The following is a 22,184-nucleotide window of genomic DNA, read 5'->3' on the forward strand; positions in this document are numbered from 1 at the left end:
CCCCCCCCCCCCCCCCCCCCCCCCCCCCCCCGATTTTTACGATGTTACATGCATATTTAGAATATCAAGGCATTTGAAGAGCCAAGCTTTTCAGGGAACATGTCTTAACTATGTTCTTCCACACTTGCATAATAAGAATGAGTAATGCTCACAAATTATTTTTCACCTCTTCCCAGAACTCAACCTTCTCTTTAAACCCTCATTTACATGACCTAAGGTTTAAAAATTAGCACAAAATAAGAGTACCTTGCCTAGCGCGTCTAATAAATGACTGTGTCGCGCTTACTTTGCGCTACTTTTAGACCATGGATATGTAAATGAAGATTTAAACCATGAGTTAAAATTAAACCTCTTGTGAATTTGGGCCTCTGGGGACAGGACAATTCAGTAGGCATGTTGACAAATCATCAAACATGTAGGGAACTTCCTTGGATCATACAAATATCTTGTTTTACCTGGGATAAAATCAATAGGATTGACTGGGACTGGAATACTTTTCTTGAAAGAAAAATTTGTTAAAACAGTTCTTTTTATGAAGGTTCCACTATAAGAACGAAAACTGGGAGGGTTTTTGAACAAGCTATGCACTTTTTTTGTGTGTGTGTGGTAAACACCTACATGTATTTTTATTTTCGAAATGTGAATATCAGCGTCTTTTCCTAAAATGGACCAATACCTCTGGGTAATAAATCCTCTTTCAATCCCTCGCATTGATAATACAAGCATATACGGACAGGTAGAGAACAAAAACTAGAAAGAACATTGATATTTGTTTGGCGAATTTCCGGCCCTGATTTTATTCCATATGCGACAGTGTTCTGATCATTCCCCCGTGGCTTTGTACAAAGTTAATCCTGGCCAGCCTGCTCAAACTGTGAATTCTGGGAACTCAAAGGTGACGTCCTTTCCGGTCAGTTTCTTGTATACGGCACCGTAGGTCTCCGTCTGAAAGGACAAACAAACAAAATACACAATAATTAAATTAGTTACAAGAATTAGGCGAGACGAGAGTATTGGTCATCTTTAGGCCGTAAGGCAGTTACTTGTTTGTTGCTCACAGTCGACAGCAATTAACCACTCCTTTCAACTTTTCTGCGTCAATTAAAAGCAGTGATAATCTTAAAGGCATCGTTTAACAATGTTAAATCTGAGATGCACGGCCCTACGTGTACTCAGTATCTGTGATATGGTGTAATATTGAAGCCCTAAAAGAATCGCGCTTCAAAATGATCAAGATGTCCCTCCAAAAAGTAAAAATCTTTTAGTGACCGGTTTACCATACTCGTTTCCCCAATAGACTGTAGAGTTATGAAAATCGTTAAGAAAACGCAAGATTTGGTTTTGATTTCCAATCATAAATATCTTGATAATCATGACAGGCGATCGGCTTGTAAAAGTCATGGGGTTCCTGACTGACCTTAAGGTTTATAATTATCATTGCAGCATGAGCTAAATCCAGGATTTGTTTCAGAATCTGAGACAAAGTTTCCAGATCCCTTTAATTCATGCACATGCAACGGCATATGAGAATTATTATTTAGAGCCTCTTTATCATTACTACATCAGGTAGCTGATCCAAAATACATTTTCTGCAGGTTTTCGTTCTTTGTTTGATTGAGAACAACCCATATACTACAGGATAAACAGACCTGCCAACCTCTGGAGTTCAAAAACTGTATTCTTTATTGTCAAAAGTTGTATTTTACTGACAAAAGTTGTATTCTTGAAAATAAACATGGATTGTTATGCGGATCAATGCCTCTTACAGTTTCTACCTACAGGAAGAATTTTTTTAATTGATCATTGGTTGAATATGCATTATTTTGTCACGACTGGTGTGTTCGATGAACCAATAAACATCCCCAAATTGCCGATGTGAGATGCTTGTAGGAACTTTACAGGACAGAATGGACATTTAGCCATTGAAAATGGCGGACGCACACCACAAATATTAATAAAATAAAAAATAAAATTTAAATTTAAATTTATTTATTTATTTATTTTTTTTTTTTTTAAATCATATTTTATTAAAGGTACTATGTCCCATTTGCAGGCCAAAAAAATGAAAAAGTTAAATTCCAACTGCATTTGAAAGATAATACTGATTTAGAACTTCCCTAAAAAAGGTAGGGCTTGAAAATGTCTTCAAGTGGGAAAATAATGACTATTAGTTGTCAAATCGACTTTAGGGCTATAGAGCCCAAAAGTAATAGTCTTGATTTTCAGACAATTGTCCCGAATGGTCATACGTTTTATGCTGCGCGAAGATTCAATCAGTTTAATCTTGGCCATTACAAGAAGTGGGTTATTGATGTAGACAAATGCTCATGTACCCTTCACAACTCTTTTCATGTATGTTATTACCAAAGAAGAAAAAAGGCCAGTCAGTCACTCAATAGTGTCTGACAGTGAAGTCTAGCAAGTATACGGGTTTCCTTGCATAATTTGAATATGAGGACACTGCTAACGTTCAAATTTCACAGATAGGACATACATGACATATTTTTATTCCTGCAAAGTTCTACAGAATTTGAGGTTGGCTGCAAAAGGGACATAGTACCTTTAAGGAAAATCGTACTGTCGTATTTGCTTCTAAAAATCGTACTGAATACGACTAACTCGTACTGATTGGCAGGTCTGGATAAACCATTCTGAATCAGAAGAGATGATTGATTTGACAAAATCAAGAAGTGAATGAAATGAAAAAATAACAGTACTGAAGTTTCAGAATGTCTTTTAGTGCAATTCAGAATCGTTTCAAGCTACTTTCCCTTGATTTTGTAAGAGCTCAGAACCGGCTTAAACTTATCTTCAGACTCAAGAAAATTTGCTGCCACAAATTGATTGTATTACAACTCTCACCACATCAAATTTTGCAATTTGTGAGGGGTTTCAAGACATAAACGTATATGGTTTTACAATACGGAGGGTTCGGTGACACAAAAACGTAACTCCATATTTTGCAAAAATGAGTATTTGATATCAAAATGTTCATCAAAATGTGGGCTTTCCAGGAAACACAAGGACTTAACTCCAAACAACACCCCACGGAAGTCAATGGCTAGTGAAACAGAGTTAACTCCTTAAGACCCAAGTGCTTAGTGACACATAAACCACTTTCCTCAAAATGGCCAAAATGGAGTTACGTCTTGTGTCACTGACCCCTCAATATGGGAATAGAGGATTCACCAACCTTGTGCTCAATCTGTGTCTTCTGTCCAACATCGAGATGAACCTTGATGTTCCTGCTGCCGTCCAGCTTGATGTGAGTACGCTTTCCCACGATCTCCGATGGGTAGACGAGGTCCTCCAGGATGTTGTCGTGGACCATGGTCAAGTTCGGCTGCGAGGGCGCTTCTGCTTGCTCTTGTTGCGAGACTTCCTCGTTGGCTTGGGCAAGATTCTCCTCTGTCGGGGTACAGATGAAGAAGGAAACGTTAGCATGCGAAAGAGTGGAGGTTAATCGTCTGTATTCCTAATACAATGCGTCAACATATCGGGTGCAAAAACGGACAGGGTGAAATTAATTTGCATTGCCTCATGGGAAAAAGTAGACATCACAAAGATGAATGTGGTGCACCCTATTGCAAATACAGAGAAATACCTTTTTGCTTTCAGACCACATTCAGTAATAATATTCAGGTGAAAAAAACGGTTTTTTAAATTTCTCTTCTGTTTGAAATAAGGCTGAGAAAACAAGATTCTACTGAATGGAAGTAATTCCCCTTTGAAACAAGTGTTGTGCTTGGTAGCCCCCAAATATATTTTAAAAAAATATTTACTTTTAAGATTTCAGTAAAGTCTATACATGAATTAAGCTTGCATCATTTGGTGAGTTACTTTGCAAGTCCAAGGCTACCGCACTGTCTTTATTTTTCCTATTTGATGCAGTATCAAGAATGTGTTCACCATTCATGTTTTACCTGAGCGATGAAGAGCACGTGCTTGCCGCTGAACTTCTTCTCAAGCTCTCGGACTAGCCTGACCTGGATCTTCTGGAAAGCTTTGAGTTGAGGTACGGGAACCATGACGATGACAGCCTTCCTGCTGTTACCGACATCAATCTCCTGTTAAACATTGGAGTAGAAGGGTAGGAGAAATCATTATAGAGCTGTTCAAAGAAACTTGAATTAAATCTAGAAGGATTTGAGCAAAGGTTCAAGGTGCAGGAACCAGAACACTGACAACCTTCTCGCAATATCAACAACACCAATCTCCTGTTAAACATTGGAGTAGAAGGGTAGGAGAAATCATTGTAGAGCGGTTCAGAGACCTGTATTAAATCTAGAAGGATTTGAGCGAAGGTTCAAGGTGCAGGAACCAGAACACTGACAACCTTCGCGCAATATGAACAACATCAATCTCCTAATAAACATTGAATAGGAAAGTAGCACATTTAAAGGGAAAGTCCACCCCCAAAATAAGTTTGTTTCGATAGAGGCAGAATAATAAGAAAATCAGGTGAGTGAAAGTTTGAGCAAATTCTGAATGAAAATAAGAAAGTTATGAATTATTGAAGTTGTGATCAATCAAATACAAATTGGCAACTCTGTGACTTATTATACGAGCTCTCCTTCATTTGCTTTGTGCATAATATTCCATAAAATCATGTTTTCTTCGTTATTGATGACGGAATATATATTTGTTCCTTGCAGGGGGAGTATAGAAACATATTTGCAATTATTATATTTAGGGTGCATGTATGGTTGAAATTTTTCTTGAGGGAAAATGAAAATTTTAGAATTTGTTAGTACTGAGCAAATGGAAGTTGAGCTCGCATGATACGTCATAGAGTTGCCAATTTGTGTTTGATTGATCACAACTTCAAAAATCCTAACTTCCTTATTTTTAATCGGAATTTGCTCAAACTTTCACTGACTTGTTTCTCTCATTTTTCTACTCCTATTAAAACTAACTTAATTTCAGGGTGGACTTTCCCTTAATAGAGGTGTCACAGATGAGTGGGATAAGCAATGTAAATGGTCATGGATTCAGTCTCTGACACAGCATGGCTGTCCTTTTGCAAGGCACTCCATATCCGGGAAAGAAATGGAACCTGGTACGATGACAAAAGCCTAGAAAAGTAATAGAACTTGCCATACGCCCTTACGATGACCATATGATTAGGAATAATCCCCAGGCAGTGGAAATTGTGCACACTGTGTGCTTGAATGAATCCAAATGACTGGGGTAATAATATCAGTAAAGTGCTTACAGAGGGTATTCAGTATTTAGCCCTACATGTATATAAATCCAGATTTATTATCATTACTATTAATCGAGAGGTTTTAAATCTAGCAAACTGGAGAAGCTGTTTCACAAGTGTTATACTGTCAAGGCATCTCAACTGCAGTATCTCAATTGGAGTGTGAAAAATGTCACTACTACTAAAACCAGGCCTTAAATTTCGTCATTTTTAGGGCAAGGCCAGTTTGGCCTCGAGTACCTCATATTTTTAAGGGCACCAAGGCCAAAATATTTTTACAAAAAGGGCATCGAGGCCAAAATATTTTACAAAAAGGGCATCGAGTATGAGGCCAAAAAAATTGATTCTATTTTTGTTAGATGTCATGTGTATTTTATGAAACTTGTGCAGGATCAATTTCCCATGACTTTTGGCACTAGCTTCTTCACAGAATGTATAGAGGTCTACGGTACATACAAACAAGCAGGCGCGTAGCCACGGGGGGCACATGCTCCCCCTAAAATTTCCAGGATCGGTTGAAATTTTGTAGACCCCTTTTTTTGACCTCGATCGATTACATGTATGTGCCCCCCCAAACACCAAATTCTGGCTACGCGCCTGCAAACAAGGCGGCGGCGGCCCGCAAGCCTTAGATTTAGCAGCCAGGAGCAAGGGGCAATTTTTTTTTTAAGTTGCCCTTTGCCACGGGAATTTACCAGAGCAAGGGGCAATTTTCCAAAAACAGATAGGCCGCTTATCTAATCATCAGTTCAAAGAGAGTCTACAAATGTTAATTTCGTAATGTGAATAGATCGAACGATCAATTTAATAACTTTTTATCTTAACAATATGAACAGGAAAGATTGATTAAGAACATCAAACTTGCACATTAAACAGTATTTTAAAGTAACTAAAAATATTGATGAGCAAATGAATAAATAAATTGTCAATTTCACAAACATCGAAAGTCAGAAGGACTTAATTGGCAAGTTTACCGGGCCGGGTATTCAAAATCAAAATCGCACCTCACACACAAACCTTCCGCCACTCTCTCGGTAGTAGGAGCAAATTTGAAGAAATTATCTTTTTAACTGTTGTATAGAAAGGTCTACATAGGCCTAACTAATGAAATAAGATGTAAAAATGTCCTTATAGACATTCGACAGCTGAAAGTGACACGCTCAGCTCAGTTGCGTAACGTGCATTCACGAAACCAAAATCGTTCCTCGCACACACACTCTCGCCACTTTTGGTGGGAAGCTGTCGGGCTGGAAGTTTGCCAGCGAAACCGATGCACCCTCGGAATTTTACCGGGACTCGAAACGTTCGTCTTGGGAAGCTGGCGGGGTAGCTTTTTGAAGCGAGGTCGGCTGGTGGCAAAATGAGAGTAACTACGATCGAGAACATCGTAGGTGTTCTTAACTTATTAATAAGATAATTCTAAATTCTATTTGAGATAAAATAATAAATTAGGCCTACAAACAAACCTCGACAGATCTCTAATGACTATTTGAATGCTTGTTTATTTCTCCATTTGACGATTTATTTTCTTGATCCTGGCCTTCGATCGTACGTGCGTGCGTCAACAGCATGCACCACATGCATATCATGCGATCGCATAATATGAACGTACGTACGTACGTGCGCTAGCGCATGGCCTATATAATAACAAAGGGCGCATTTTCACGGCACTTGCGCCTTATTAAAGCACTAAATACGAAGCTAGAAGAGAGCTCGTGGGCGGCAAACTGTTCGTGATTCGTGTATTTTTACTGTTCTAATAATTTATGGGCGCATTTTCACGGAAAACACTTGCGCCTTGCCGTCTAGTTTTAGATGATTATGGGCGCAATTGGTGGTTTTATGTGCGCAAATTTAAAATAAAAAGGGCACGTCCAGTTGGAAAAAAAGGCACGTCGGCCAGTTTGAAAAAAGGGCACGGCCTTTTTGGCCGTGAATATATCTTTTTTTGGGAGGGCACCGCGGCCAGTCATAGGGGCATCGACGGCCTGGCCGTCGATGGCCGTCGATTAATTTAAGGCCTGTAAAACCATCACTCCCACCACCGCCGCCAACCCTACACAACCAAACCCAGTAACCACCACCGCCACCCCCACAATCAGCACCTTTACCACCACCGGCCGCCACCACCACCACCACCACCACCACCATCACCCCTGCACAACCAATACCAGTAACCACCACCATCACCTCCCCAAATCAGCACCTTTACCACCACCACCATCACTACACCCCCCCCCCCCCCCCCACCACTACACCCCTTTCCCCTTCCCTACCACTTCTTCTGCTACCACTTTTTCTTACCTTTGCTCCTGTGATGAAGAGCTCCCTCAACTGTCCTTTGAGTTCTGAGTTGGACTCGAGCTCAATCAAAGCCTACAAATCAAAACAAAACAACCAATTATTTTCTATATAAGACTTCCAAGTGGTACAATAAATCAGTGAAATCCATATCTTTGGATGACTGACCAATGTTGTTTTCGTATTGCTCAGTCATCCGGGAACTTAAACTACCAATATCGATATCTCAAGGGAAAAAAAGCCATATTTACTGAGTTAAGTCAAATTTTGTTATTTCACTAGTCAGACTAATATAGATAATAATATTGTATGTCTTTGTTTTTGTGTGATAGAGGAATATATTACTCTTGCTAAGACAATATTGGGCAAGTCAAAATATTAGACTCGTCTTTGACTCGCCCAATATTGTCATAGCTTGAGCAATTTATTCTTGTATCACACTCAAGGCCATCCAATATTACATAAATCTTTAACAATGGCACAAATCATGAACAAACGTTGGAAAGTGCAAAAGGAATTTAAGAAAATTACCATGAAGATTTCTATTAATAAGAAATGTCACCAGTAAACCCCTATTCATTGTTGCACTTAAATAAAGCTAGTTTAGTCTTATGTACACAGATAACCATTTTGCAAGACTTTAGCAATGTCTGTACAAGTAAAGAAAGGTCTTCTGTGATATTGATATTGTCCAAAAGCGAAACTTCAGAAGCCATGGTAACTTGGCTACGAAGTATTAGAATGGACAGATATGTACATAGGTAGATTGAGGAACTGTATGCATGTATACAATGTGAACAGTGAACACAACAGATAAACAAGTTTGTACAATATACATTTTTAATCTGAAAGACACCAAAAATATTTAAAAAATAAATAATGAACAATAGCTAAACAAAGTAAAACATAGAATTCAATTTTGAAAGTTGCATTTACAAATACTTAGAGGTGTCGTGGTCGAGTCAATACGTCACCGGTCCGCATTTTTTCTCTCACTCTTTGTGCCGAAATTTATCAGTTTTTAATGCTTTAATACTTTTTTTCTAAAACAAAAGGTTTAAAAAAAAATAAATTAAAAGCTAACCGTATATTTCAAGATTATGGGGTCGGTCGCAGAGGGCAATACAACATATTTTTTTGTTGTTTAGGCCTTAGAGTCTGAAGGACCATACATATGATCTTACCTGTGAAACTGTGAGTTCAAATGGGTCTGCACTTTCGCCCTGAGGCTTGATCACCTTCGCACCTGCATTAAACACCGCCATCTTGGCCTCAAGATGTCACGCTAAAAACAAACAAATGAAATAAAATTGAGGTGATACAACATCAACAATTGCCCTTATTTCATAAAAGAGATTAGGTTTTAGATTAGGTTTGGGATTAGGGTTACCCTGTGGAGTCCAGGGATAGAGCTTGGTGGTGATTGAAACTACCACGGAGGAATCAACTTTTGTCAAGATCGATAGTATGGTAGCCTAGTTGCAAGTTATTCTCCAAGCTGAAATGGAGGTACGGGTAAGCAAATCGCTAATGTACACAGATAACCATTTTGCAAGGCTTTATGAATGTCTGTACAAGTAAAAAAAAAAGTCTTCTGTGTTTTGATATTGTCCAAAAGCGAAACTTCAGAAGCCATGGTAACTTGGCTACAAAGAATTAGAATGGACAGATATTCAGATATAAACAAAGGTAGATGGAGGAACTGTATGCATGTATACAATGTGAATGGTGAACTCAACAGATGAACAAATTGGTACAATATAAGTTTTAAATCTGAAAGACACCATCAACAAACCCCAAAAGAAAAACATTAAAAAAAATAATAACAATAGATAAACATGAGTAAAAAGATAAAATTTAAGTTTTGAAGTTGTATTTAGATCTAGAGGTACTAAGAAATTGCTCAATCCTAAGGAAAGACCAATTATCTTTGTGTAAATTTAATGCTAAGCCTGCCTTGGCTCAACTTGGAAATGTGATGGAGCAGATTCCTCCAAAAGATACCTCTTTTTGACTGTTCACTTTGATATTCACCATCTAGACCTAACCTCATTCAGAGAGTAAGTAAACAAACCTAATGTGGGTGCCGGAAGGGGCGAGTAGAGTCCGATTCATATTTCTGATCCGCGCGTTGGCAACACAAAATGCCCCTTGCCCTACAGAGACTTCCATGTTATTAATGAAGAATCCACAAAAAGACGGACAACCCATAAAAGTGGACAGTAAAGGAGTATTTTAGTACGCAGACTCCGCTTTTCGCATTTCCAACGCGCGGATCTGGGACCCTACATCCACAGAAGAAAAAAACGTCTGCAATCCTTATTTTTTTTAATGTGATTTGTCCATGTTTACGAAGATATCTTTGTTTGTGCGGGCGATCCTCATTTTCGGAACAGCGCTCCTCAACAGTACTGATTTAATAATGACTAAAACTCCCCCCCCCCCCCCCCCCCAAAAAAAAAAAAAAAAAGTTACAGATTTTAGTAGCCCATTGCATTGTCTAGTTAACTTAAGGTTGGATTTCCTTTCAACATGACCATGACGCATGACTGAGCAGGGCTTAAATTAATCCAAGGCCACCAAGGGTCCAAGGCAAGGCCATGGCCGTGGATGCCCTTTTGATTGGCCTCAATGCCCCTCTCATTGGCCTTGGAGATTTTGTTTGCCCTTTCCAATTCTTTCTATTTGTGCTGTAATATAGGAATGTGCCCTACAGAAAAGTGGCCTTGCCCTAAAAATATTGAATTTTTTAAGGCCTGACTGAGCACAATGACAAGACCGAGAGGTGGGTTTAAACTTTAAAACCCCAATTTCACAGAAGAGAGCATAAAGCATCACAAGCATGTTCTCTGCATTCTCCCAGGCTATCCACATCCACAATATACAGTGTATTATTATATAAAAGTTGGTCCGATCAGACAAAAAAAAACAGTGGCACGACATGCATAAAGCCATGGCCTGGGTCTTGGGGGTAGACTAGCACTAGATCTATGGTTATTTGGTGGCATATTTTACGGGAATGCCAGAATTTGTCATATTTACAGGACATTTTGGAATACAAAATAAATGAAATAACACAAAAACTAATACCCTGAGTGTAATTTACTCCAATCCACACCAATCTCCTTGGATTAATATCAATACACTTCTTCATTTCTACACTCTACTCGGTCGTCTAAAAAAATAAAATACATCGGCATTGCATTGCCCGGTGTGTCTACGGTGGAAATTGTGAGTGATGAATGCAGTGCACCTTCAATAACATCCACATTCATCATCCACAATCAAAATAATTTCCACTACTTTTTCAAGTAATATTGAGGGTAAGAAACATATTAATACGTTTATTCATGTTTTGACCTTTTATTCTTGGTAAAATTTCATATAAAAAGATTTACAATTATCATAGAGGGTTTTGCTACGACTTACAAATGACGGTACTTGGAAAAAGACCGAGGAGACAATTCATATTGATCATCTACTATTTCATTCTTCAAATTGGCAAGTCCGAATCTTTCAAGGCGTTTGCTTTATTTTGTTTGCTTTAATGCATTAGTTTTTAAACTTTAAATGACAAATTAATTTTGTATGTTTCATACAAATTACAAAAAACATTTTTTAATAACTATTTGCATTTAATTCACTTTTTTAATAAAACTACTGGGTGTATTGTTATTCTCTAGTCCCTGATGACATATGTTATATCCTTGAAAAAATATAACAAAAAGTTGCCGAACTAGATGTAACAATTGTTTTGATCGTCAGTCGGGATTTAATTTCGAGTAGTAAATATTTTAAATTACAATGAATCAAGTAACCTAATTAATATTCATGATCCGCAAGGTGCTTTCACTGACATGCCTTCACGCTAAAAGCATGGGACGTTTTTTCTATGCCGTAGGAAGAGGCAAACAGACGGGAGTCTTTCCAACATGGTAATGTATTGGCCCACCCATTGTCAAATATGATGTAAAACCAGGTGTCAGACACCATATCCATCAATCATCATCATGACTGAGAGTAGATCTTGGCCTAATTAATAATAATTCTGTTTTGAATTCTTGATTGAATTATTTTTTTATAAATCTGAAATTAAAAAGACTAGATCTAGATCTAAATGAATTTTGACTATCGTAACAATTATCCGTTATTTTGCAAGGGTATTAGATTCTAGACCCCTAATTATTTTTAGTGGATTCAAATCAAGAGAGTTTGTGATTTCATGTTGTGTGGTATTTCAACTATTTGAGATATTTCAACAAAAATAACAACATAACTTTGGCAAAACTGTTCTAGAGCCGGGCTGAGGTAGAGTCTATAGCTCTGCCGCTGTTTGACACACTATATGCAGAGACGCGAAGTTCAAAGATCGGCAATGCATGACATTTTCATGATTCGGCGCGCAAACGCGCGTGCGAGGGTATAACACACGTATAAGGTATAGCGTTTTTTCAAAATCTAGCACGCACATCGTGCGTAAGAGCATTTTCAGACCCTCGAAATGCGTGATACTTGGTAGCTCTGTGTATGTGTGGTGTCATGATTTGTAGCATCATCATTCATCATGGCTTTGGCCAGTTTGCACTTTTAAAAGTCACACTTGGTCTCATTCATTTAGGTCCAGCCAAACCGAGCCATTCCCTCCAATCCACTACCCCATACAATGTACTTCAGTCTCTGTACAGATGCGGCCAGTGAAGCCAGACGTAGTCTCGGCAGAATATATCCTTGAACGAATTATACTGATTTTTTGGTCTAGCATGTTACAGTCCAATGTTGAGATATCAATTATCATGATTAGCTATTAATTATATCCATTCATTATACAGGGTTTATCTACATGAGTTTATTCTTTATACCTTGAATACCTTGATTACCAAAGCTTCTGGAAGAAAGCCGTCTCCAGCTGCCAAGCTTCCAGGTCTAACTTCAAAGAGGGGGGGGGGGGGGGGGGGGGGGGGGGTGTCCCAGCTTCCGGGTCTTGCACCATAGTCATCTTACATCTGTATCTTGCTTGCTGGGTCATATCAGGAATGTCATAATTGGAGTGTCTACTGGGAGAAGGGTGAATTATACTGCTCCTTCTTCCAGTGTTTGTCAAGTCCAGCTTTAAAGGGATCCGGTAATTTTGTCTCAGATTCTGAAACAAAATTCTGGATTTAGCTCATGATGCAATGATAATTATAAACCTTTAGGTCAGTCAGGAACTCCATGACTTTTACAAGCCGATCGCCTGTCTGATTATCAAGATATTTATGATTGGAAGTACAAATTTTGAAAACCGTTCGCCTGACGGTTTTCATTACACTACAGTCTATTGGGGAAAACGAGTATGGTAAAACCGGTCACTCAAAGATTTTTACTTTTTTGAGGCACTTCTTGATCATTTTGAAGCGCAATTTTTTTAGGGCTTCAATATTACACCATCTCACAGACACTGATAACACGTAGGGCCGTGCATCTCAGATTTAACATTGTTAAACGATCCCTTTAAAGCTGTTTTTAAAGCTGTGTTCTGTGCTTTCATATCTTTATTTACTGTTCATTGCAGGGGTGAGTGTGAACTTCAAGTCAAAGGGTTTCCTGGGGCCAAGTTCAAGAAATTTGGGACGGAAGCGGAGGCTTGGGACTTTGTGGAAGCAACAAATGACTGCAGCTCTGCACCAAAATCATGCAGCTCTGCACCAAAATCATGCAGCTCTGCACCACAACCATGGAGCTCTTTTCTGGCAAAAGGTGTCTCTTCAACTGCTTCTAGTTCCAAACGGTCTTACTCCGCTGCGCCTCTTAAGCGTTTGTATTCAACAGACTCGGTAGACCCATCACTTAAAAAGAAACGACGCACTGCATCAGCCTCAACAGCACCATCAACTTCTGGATACTCTAGTGGTAAGCAGTTGATTTTCTTCTTCACAGGGCAAGAAAAGTCATTAAATATTATCTGGTCTTCAGTTGGCATACTTACAGGCTAGTTACAGGATGAGGTTACTCTTAAATATTCATCAAATAGTGTCATTGTCATTAAATTTTCAGTTTCTTATAAGAAAGTTTTCTTTTTTTTTGAGAGAGAGTGTATATTCTCATTGTGATAACTGACTATCGTTATTCAATTTCAAAGTTTGGGCTAGTTTAGTACATTGATAACTTCCATCTACATAATAAACTCCTAAATGCTGTAGTCTGGCTATTATATTTATTATGTTGAGTCAAATGTTTCTAGCTTAAAGTTAAAAGTGCCTTGTAAGGTTTTGGTAAGCCACCCCCCCCCCCCTGAGAAAAAAAACAATCACTATATTTCGCTAATTGGTGAGTAGCAGGATGTTTACCATTCAAAACTGATATAATTTTTTTTTTTTTTACACCAGTGGAATATAAAGAGGAAAAAAACAATAATAGTGAACATTCATTGATATTATAAAAAGATACTCCTGCCAAGTATGTTTGACCATCATTTATATTTCTTTTCTTAACTTTGTCGATTTTGTTTTATGATCAGACAATCTGGTAGTGTATACAGATGGAGCGTGCAGTCATAATGGATTCAGTGGAGCCAAGGCAGGATTAGGGGTTTACTGGGGTGATAATCATCCACTCAATACCAGTGCTAGATTAGAAGGAAAACAGACCAATCAGAGAGCAGAGCTTACAGTAAGAAAAAAACATTTTTTTTTTTCTTCAAAATTGTATGTACTATTTTTATGTCTTTTTCCACATTACTTTTAATTTGGCTTAGAATGCCTCATAGTCTATGCTCTCTCTCTCTCTCTCTCCCTCTCTCTCTCTCCCTCTCTTTCTCTCTTTTGCTCTCATTTCCTTCTTCCTTCCTCCTCCACCTCCCCTATCTCTCTCTCTCTCTCTCTCTCTCTCTCTCTCTCTCTCTCTCTGTAGCTCTCTGCCATTCACTCTCTATCTCTTCCTCTTTCTGTGTATTGCTTCTCTCTTCTTTTGTCTTCAATTTTCCCCATTATTGAATGATATATGACAAGAAAAGGGTATCAAACACATGTTTAAAGATAAAGGTGAGTTCTGGTCATCCGATTGCATTGTGAGAAAAAAGTGTGGAATGGATCAGAAAAAGTTGATCATGTAGCATGTAAGCATTGGTGTGTACTGCAAAGTTCCGGTGTCATCAAAATCATAATAAATTTGGCCCAGTCTTGGTGAAGTAACAAGCACGGTACACAGAAAGATGTATATGGGACTACACAAATGGTGTCGGGGCTACTAACCTTGGTTTCCTAATCTATCTATGCCCCGGGATCTATGCTCATTACTCGGCCAGTACACATTTTCTACCAAAATCGTTTGGCAAATGACATTTATTTGTAATCTTGAACATTCAGTGTAAGTTTTGTTTGATTCTGTGAGAATTTTTTTTTTTTTTTTTTTTTTTACCAGAACTCACCTTTATCTTTAACCTTTTTTCCCCCATGTAGGCAGCCTTGAGAGCACTAGAACAGATCAATGAACATCATAAAAGAAGGACAGTGACATTATACACAGACAGCAAATACACAATCAATTGTAAGTATCATTTTGTTCAACTTCCTTTTTCCGACACAATTATTTTATCTCGTTGTCTTTTTAAACTATATTGAATACAAATGTGAGAAAAGTTATATGTCTACCAGTTTGTGGACCCTTTCCCTGTCTGTCTGTCTGTCTCTGTCTCTCTTTCTTTTCTCTCTCTCTCTCTCTCTCTCTCTCTATCTCTCTCTTTCAATTAAACAATTATGTTAAGTTAATAATAGTTACGTCTGCAGTAATTTAGACATTACAACACAAATGCCTTTAAATACTATGAGTACCGGTACTACTTATGACATTCATGAAATGTTGAAAAAGTTTGAGGGTTAAATTACTAACGTAACCATGGGATACACCTGTGAGCAATCAAGCAAATCATTATTGTTTCATTTGATGTATTTAAGCAAAAGCCATTCTCTTTACCATCTTAAAATTGTGTTTTATACATAGTGAAAGAAATGTGTAACTTTTGTCTTGAATATCTCTTTTAGTATGTTTCCCTATTTGATTATAAGCTTTTAAGTTTTCTGTTACCTTTCTTGCATTTTCCTTTTATTGCTATAAAAGGTGTTACAGATTGGATTCACCGATGGAAAAAGAATGGCTGGAAGACGGCACAGAAGACTGATGTCATTAATAAAGATGATCTGGTCAAATTAGATAAACTCAACAGAGAACTCGATGTCAAATGGGTGAGAAAAAAACAAAATGTATTCTTTTTAATGAGACAGAGATTAGCTAGATAAACTCAACATAAAAACTGGATATCAAATGGATTAGAAATGAAAATATTTATTCAACCTGAAGAAACGGATTAAATTTGAGAGAGAAATTGATATCTAGTTGATTAGGAGAAAACAAAATCGTTCATTCTTTTTAATGAGACACAGATTAGCTAGATAAATTCAACAGAAAACTGGATATCAAATGGATTAGAAAACAAATATATTTATTCAACCTGAAGAAGCAGATTAAATTTGAGAGAGAAATTGATATCAAGTTGATTATGAGAAAACAAAATCACTTCTTTCATATGATAATATCTAGACAAACTGAACAGGGAATTGGATAGTAAATTGATGAAAGATAAAAGACACAGTTACATATACTTTAATTATTCTTTTGATGTATTATTTGACAGGAATATGTCCCAGGTCACAAGAACGTGTATGGAAACGAGAAAGCAGACAAACTGGCCAGAGAGGGCGCTGCACAACCCTTGCTGGGAAACTCATGATGATATAAGATAACTCAAAAGAAAATATATTTGATGATCAGGATATCTAAAGATTATTTATTTTGCGTTACTGTTCTTTCAACTTAGTAGAGTATTAAACATGAATTGTGATGTAATACTCAAAAGAGAGGTTCGAAATGCAGTATTTGAGTTGAAGAAATGAATCCTAATGGGAAAATGTGTCAAGACTTTATTTTCAATGAAAGTTAGTTTTTAAAACAATTTCGCTACCAAGAAGCATGAAAAATGGGCTTTACTTCGAGAAAAAAAATCCACAAAAATGACCCTTTAAAATGGGTAGGGGTTTTGAGGCTTCAGCACCTCCGAGCTGTGAATGTAAATCTCTATGTTTATACACAGTTCATGCATTCTGCTCATTGCTTTTGTCTTTACAAACGATTTTGGTGACTTGGTTTTCATTTAGATTAATAAAAGCCAGTAAAACATCAACATCAAAAGCAGCTAAGAGAGCCCTGTAAATTCCTTGACCAGTTTGATGAACTGAAACTTGCCTTAATTTGCCATTTTGTTAGCTCTTCTTTTCTTTTCTTTTTCTCGACAGCAAAACAACATTTTAATGAGAAGAGTTTTGAGCATCATTATTCACTCGACATACGTAGATATATTAAATAAACTGGAAAAAAATTGTAGAATGCAAGCAGTTTGGATTTGCACGATATGTTTTTGTTAGCTCTTCTTGTAAATGCTATATGTTTTATGTTTGTTTTGCCTTTAAATACTTAAAGGGGAAGTCCAACCTGATATTAAGATGGTTTAAATAAAAAGCAGAAAAATGAGAGAAATGATTTTAATAGTGAAAGTATAAGCCACATCCCATTAAAAATAGGAAAGTTATGAACTTTCAAAGTCGTCAGCAGTGAAAAACAAATTGGCAACATTTTTTATTGAAACTTTTCTCTAGAAAAATTATACATTTGTTGGGGGGTACAGAGGTTAAATGGGAGGGTACCTTGCAAGAGAAGTCACAGAGTTTCCAATTTGTGTTGGATTGATTGAACCTTTAAAATTGATGACTTTATTTTAAATCTTTTCTTTTGCCTTTTCTGCTTCTATTAAAACCAACTTAATACATGTATTAGGGTAAACTCCCTCTTTAATTATAATCCTTTTGTCAGAATGTCATTGAAAACAAGAATTGAATTGAATGATATAATCTTGAAAGTACACCTAGCTCCTCTGCCCCCCCCCCCCCCCCCCCCCCCCCCTACCAAAAAAAGGGGTGTGGTCACATGTTTCAGCTCTTGGTTGAAGGATTTTATTCAGATGATGAGAAAAAATATCTTTTCAATTTTCATAGATTACGATTAACTCAATAGCTGTATTTTTTCTCTGAAATATCCATGTACTTCAACATTTACGTTCATGTGAATTCAAGGACCATAATTACCTTGTAATTTTGATATACTGTGCTTTATGTTGTTCATGAAATTATTTGTTTGTTGAAAGTTTTAAATAAGAGATAAATGTCAAATTGCCAAATTGGGACAATTCATTATGTTGAGGGGACAAAAATACATCAAGTTTGTGTAACTCTAGAATGATAGCTACTATTAAATATGTACCATGAATGTTCTTGGGTTGACAACAGATTTACTAGTTTGTTGGTGTTTTTTTTAAACCTTTTTTTAGTATGTCACAACAATTAACCCAATCTCATGGAATGACCTAAATGAATAAGCCTCTTTTATGTTTGTATCACATGTTCTTTATCAGTTACAAAGAGACAATAAAGAGAAAAATATCCATGTATGAATTTGTCCTTTGTCTCTTTTGTGTGTGTGTATGCTTGTTTTTTTCTTGAGGGGGGGGGGGGGGGATTATCGACACTTGGAATAGCAGAAGCGATGTTGTTGGGTCAAAACCTATTACAACAAACTTCATGGTCCCAAGGAAATTATGTTATTTTGAGAGTTGCAGGGAAATCTAACCCTAATAGCAAACTACTTTAAAAGAATTGGGTAACTGGGCATCGTTTCACAACTTTCACGAAACCGTCAGGGGTACAAGTTCACAGACATTCCATTGAAATGCGTGTTAAATTTAATACACTTGTTCCAATGGGTCGTCTGCAAACTTGAACTTATGACGGTATTATGAAACGCTGCCCTGGTTTGTTGCACCTGGCTATATAGTCGAACAAAGTCTTGTAATAAGTTCATTTGAATGAAAGCAGAAAAATCAGAGAAATAAAATGGCAAAAGTTTGAAATAAATTTTAAGTATGAGATCACTATATCGCAATCAAGATCGCAAGATTGTCAGTGGATTGTGACGTAGTGGCGGATAACTTTCTTATTTTGTTATGTACAAAAATATCACTAATTTCTATATTCACCCTTGGGGCACTACTCAAAATATTATGGAGGGTATGTCATTACAGGTCCTCTAAAAAGAACATATAATTTTTTTTTTGAAAAATTGAAATTTTGGTCATTTTGTGTGTTGGAACAAATTGGAAAGTTGTCCTACACTACATAACATGGACATTACTGATTTAGCCAATTTGAAGAGGACATACCTATAGTGATTGCAACTTTCAAAAAATCATGACTTTCTCATTTTTTGTCTGATTTCATTCAAACTTTCATCAGTATACTTCTCTGATTTTTTTGGCTTTGTTCTAGAGTAGATTACTATATGGTGGCCCTGAAGGGACATCGCTAATAGACTAAATCGTGAAAAATATGCGATAAAATTCTCGATATCGTCAATTTTATCGCATATTTTTCACGAAGAAATTCACGAAATTGACGATATCGTGAACTTTATCGTGAACTTTTCACGATGAAATTGACGATATCGTGAATTTTATCGCATATTTTTCACGATTTAGTCTATTAGAAAGGAAAAGAAAGAAAAGAAAGGAGGCAAGAGCCCTTCGCCCCTGTTTCCCTCTTTTCTTATTCTTCTTCCTCTTCTTTCTTTCCTTTTATCTTCTCTTTCCCTTTCCCTTTCCCTTCTCTCTCTCTCTCTGATTTATTTTTTGGCGGGGAGGGGGGGGGGGAGTGAGGAGGCAAGAACCCTTCGCCCCCCCCCCCGTTTCCCTCTTTTCTTCTTATTATTCTTTCTTTCCTTTTATCTTCTCTTTCCCTTTCCCTTTTTTCCTTCTCTCTGTCTCCCCCAGCTAGGGCTGGTTTTGTTTACGAAGCGCCCGTCAGGAGAGTACATGATAGAGTACACGATAGAGTACACGATAAAATTGACGATATCGTGAACTTTATATCGTGAACTTTTCACGATAAAATTCACGATATCGTCAATTTCATCGTGAAAAGTTCACGATAAAGTTCACGATATCGTCAATTTCGTGAATTTCTTCGTGAAAAATATGCGATAAAATTGACGATATCGTGAATTTTATCGCATATTTTTCACGATTTAGTCTATTCGCGATGTCCCTTCAGGGCCACCATATTACTATCAAGGATGGATTTCAATTTAAACTTGTATAACCTAAAATGTTCATGTGCAATAATTTTGCAGAAGATAAGGACACAGATATTACAGGCTACATATGTCTTTACATGCATTGCTGGCTTATTATTGTATTACCAGTATGTAAACTTCATGATTCTATAACAATATGTGATAATAATAAAACCCTTCCGAAACAGGTTACACAGTATATCATGTTGATGAAAGTGAAAAGATTGAAGTCATTGAACAACAAGACAAACACAGGATAACAATCTCAATTGAAAGGGAAAAAAGTCTAGAAACAATTTTTATTATTGCATTACAAAATAACTTAAAAGAACCATATCACAATCACCACAATGAAATGAACATGTGTTACAACAGAAAAATATATAAGGGGTGAAAAAAAGGTTAAAGTAATACATGTACATGTATTTTCAATTCATTTGTATAAAACAAAATGCACTGGAATATAAAATTAACCTAAACTTGTAATGACATTGACTCACAAATAAGCAGTTACAAATAAAAATAAAAAATGAATTCATTATAATCTACTAGCATCTGATCGACATGTCTGATATACTGAATTAAATTACTTTTGCATAAAATTTAAAAGCATCCTTTTGGAAGATTGCTAAATGCACTATGACTTCATTGTGAATAGTATACATGTTAATAGTACACAAATTACTACACTAGTTCAACTACATGAAAATAATACCACACTGTGTTGAATAGTATACTACATGAACATTGTATTTACTATTATATTGAAGGCTTTTAAAATTATGCAATGAATAGTGAGGTTACTCATCAACTTGTAATAATATCAAAACTTGTTTTGTTTTTCTTCTTACTATATATATATATCTGTCTTGGTTTTTGAGTTAGTTCCGACTATAATTGTTCTATTATAACTCACTCTCTACCAACACAGTTGTGTATGATTTGTTCCAATGCAATTATACTCTATCAGTAAACATTGTGTTGTTTTTCATGCTTCAGTTTCCAGTTTTAAAAGATAAGTGGAATTGTGATACACAAATATATTGGGTACAGCACTCACACTGTATAAATACAAAATACACAAACATACACAAGTGCAAAAAAAGACTAGACTAGAAAAAAAATCTCCTCCCCTGGTTACTGTGATATTTAAAACCTCAGAGGCTTACTTGCTAGGAAGTTAAGAAACTTCCGCTTATATTTGTTATTATGAGAAATAATTTGAGATAATCTTGTATTTTCACTGATCACTGTCTTAGCTCATATATCTTTTTATGTACAGTAAAGAAGATCTTAATTTACAGACATATTGGCCCGAATTCACAAAGAAGGTTTAAATTCAAATCTTCATTTACATAACCCAGTCTAAAATTAGCGCAAAATAAGCGCGACACACTCAGAGGTCCAATATTAGACCCGCACAAGGCAAGGTACGCTTATTTTGCAACTAATTTTTAAACCATGGGGTATGTGAATGAGGGTTTAGTAGTCCATGGGTTATGTTAAACCTCATTTGTGAATTCAGGCCTTTGATTTCAATTATTGTGATTATTCAATCCTCTTCCTTATGAATACCCAGAGTCTCCTACTGTGGCTGATTTTGCAGGAAATTAGCTGGTATATTCATTTGTTATGTTTCTACTCATGTATTGGAAACCCACGCAAAACATGCTGCATACAACTCGTTGAATGATCATGAGTATGCAAGTCAGAGTGATCAATTTGCGTTGCGTTTCTTAAAATGTAATGGATTGAAACTCCCTTTTACGACTGGTGGAAAAACAACCAATGCCTGCGACAACTACCACCATAGTCTCTTGTAACATGTATGTAGGCCCTGCCAAGATTCTTGTACATTCAAATTGCATGTAATGACAGAAATCCGAATTTTGCATCTTATACGGACGGTAAGACTTTTTTCTTGAATCTTCCATCCATCTAGACTCTTTAGTTATCGTTTCACCCTCTTCCATTGCTGCCACCTGCACTCATAATCCCATCATTATAGCCCAGAGCAGTTGATCCAGGATACTTGTAATTCATTTAAGCTGGTTGAAACAGTACTCCTGTATTACGACACCGAGGTGAATTTTGTTACAGTTCAACCTTCTACATACACTACACTTAGACTAGAACAGGCTCATAAGATAATTCAAACCATGTGCTACATTGACAAAATATCCCTCCTAGGAGCATGTGTATGTAAGGTCAATAGCCCCCCCCCCCTCCCCCTCCCCCTTCCTGAAAAAACAGAATTAATTTGTTTCTCTTATGAGGCACTTCAATCAGTACAATCGCTTTACTCCCTCCATCCTCTATTTCTTAAAATTGGAGTGTTGTCCCTAAGTCTTTAAGTGGGAATGGACTGCTTGTAGCTACTTGGGCCCTCTATATATTAAACAATGCCTAAGCGGTACCTGATGGTCCCCCATGATCGCCTTTTTCTTCTGTTAATTGAGAGCTGACT

General features: G+C 36.9%; 2 protein-coding genes across 2 annotated transcripts; one reads left to right on the plus strand and one right to left on the minus strand.

Annotated features, from left to right (window-relative positions):
• Positions 1 to 768: 768 nt before the first annotated feature.
• Positions 769 to 10,965, minus strand: LOC115923028 (40S ribosomal protein S7-like). The gene is given in 7 exon segments (XM_030983063.1): positions 769 to 945; positions 3,194 to 3,336; positions 3,339 to 3,408; positions 3,924 to 4,067; positions 7,511 to 7,582; positions 8,692 to 8,792; positions 10,937 to 10,965. Coding segments are annotated over 6 exon segments (588 nt in total). The 5' UTR covers positions 8,773 to 8,792; positions 10,937 to 10,965; the 3' UTR covers positions 769 to 867.
• A 263-nt stretch (positions 10,966 to 11,228) lies between these two features.
• Positions 11,229 to 18,041, plus strand: LOC584833 (ribonuclease H1). The gene is made up of 6 exons (XM_030983064.1): positions 11,229 to 11,442; positions 13,059 to 13,396; positions 14,004 to 14,155; positions 14,944 to 15,031; positions 15,602 to 15,726; positions 16,176 to 18,041. The coding sequence occupies exons 1-6, from the start codon at positions 11,339 to 11,341 to the stop codon at positions 16,269 to 16,271; spliced, it is 903 nt and encodes a 300-aa protein (XP_030838924.1). The 5' UTR covers positions 11,229 to 11,338; the 3' UTR covers positions 16,272 to 18,041.
• Positions 18,042 to 22,184: the final 4,143 nt, after the last annotated feature.

Source organism: Strongylocentrotus purpuratus, unplaced genomic scaffold (genome assembly GCF_000002235.5).
Source record: "Strongylocentrotus purpuratus isolate Spur 01 unplaced genomic scaffold, Spur_5.0 spur5_scaffold_13, whole genome shotgun sequence".
Taxonomy (NCBI): Eukaryota; Metazoa; Echinodermata; class Echinoidea; order Camarodonta; family Strongylocentrotidae; genus Strongylocentrotus; species Strongylocentrotus purpuratus.

Bases quoted from the DNA above. Each gene is read 5' to 3' on its own strand.
- LOC584833 (XM_030983064.1), top strand. From the start codon at position 11,339: ATGATCCGCAAGGTGCTTTCACTGACATGCCTTCACGCTAAAAGCATG. The intron at 14,156-14,943 runs GTAAGAAAAAAA...TCCCCCATGTAG, and splicing joins ATCAGAGAGCAGAGCTTACA to GCAGCCTTGAGAGCACTAGA. The intron at 15,727-16,175 runs GTGAGAAAAAAA...ATTATTTGACAG, and splicing joins GAGAACTCGATGTCAAATGG to GAATATGTCCCAGGTCACAA.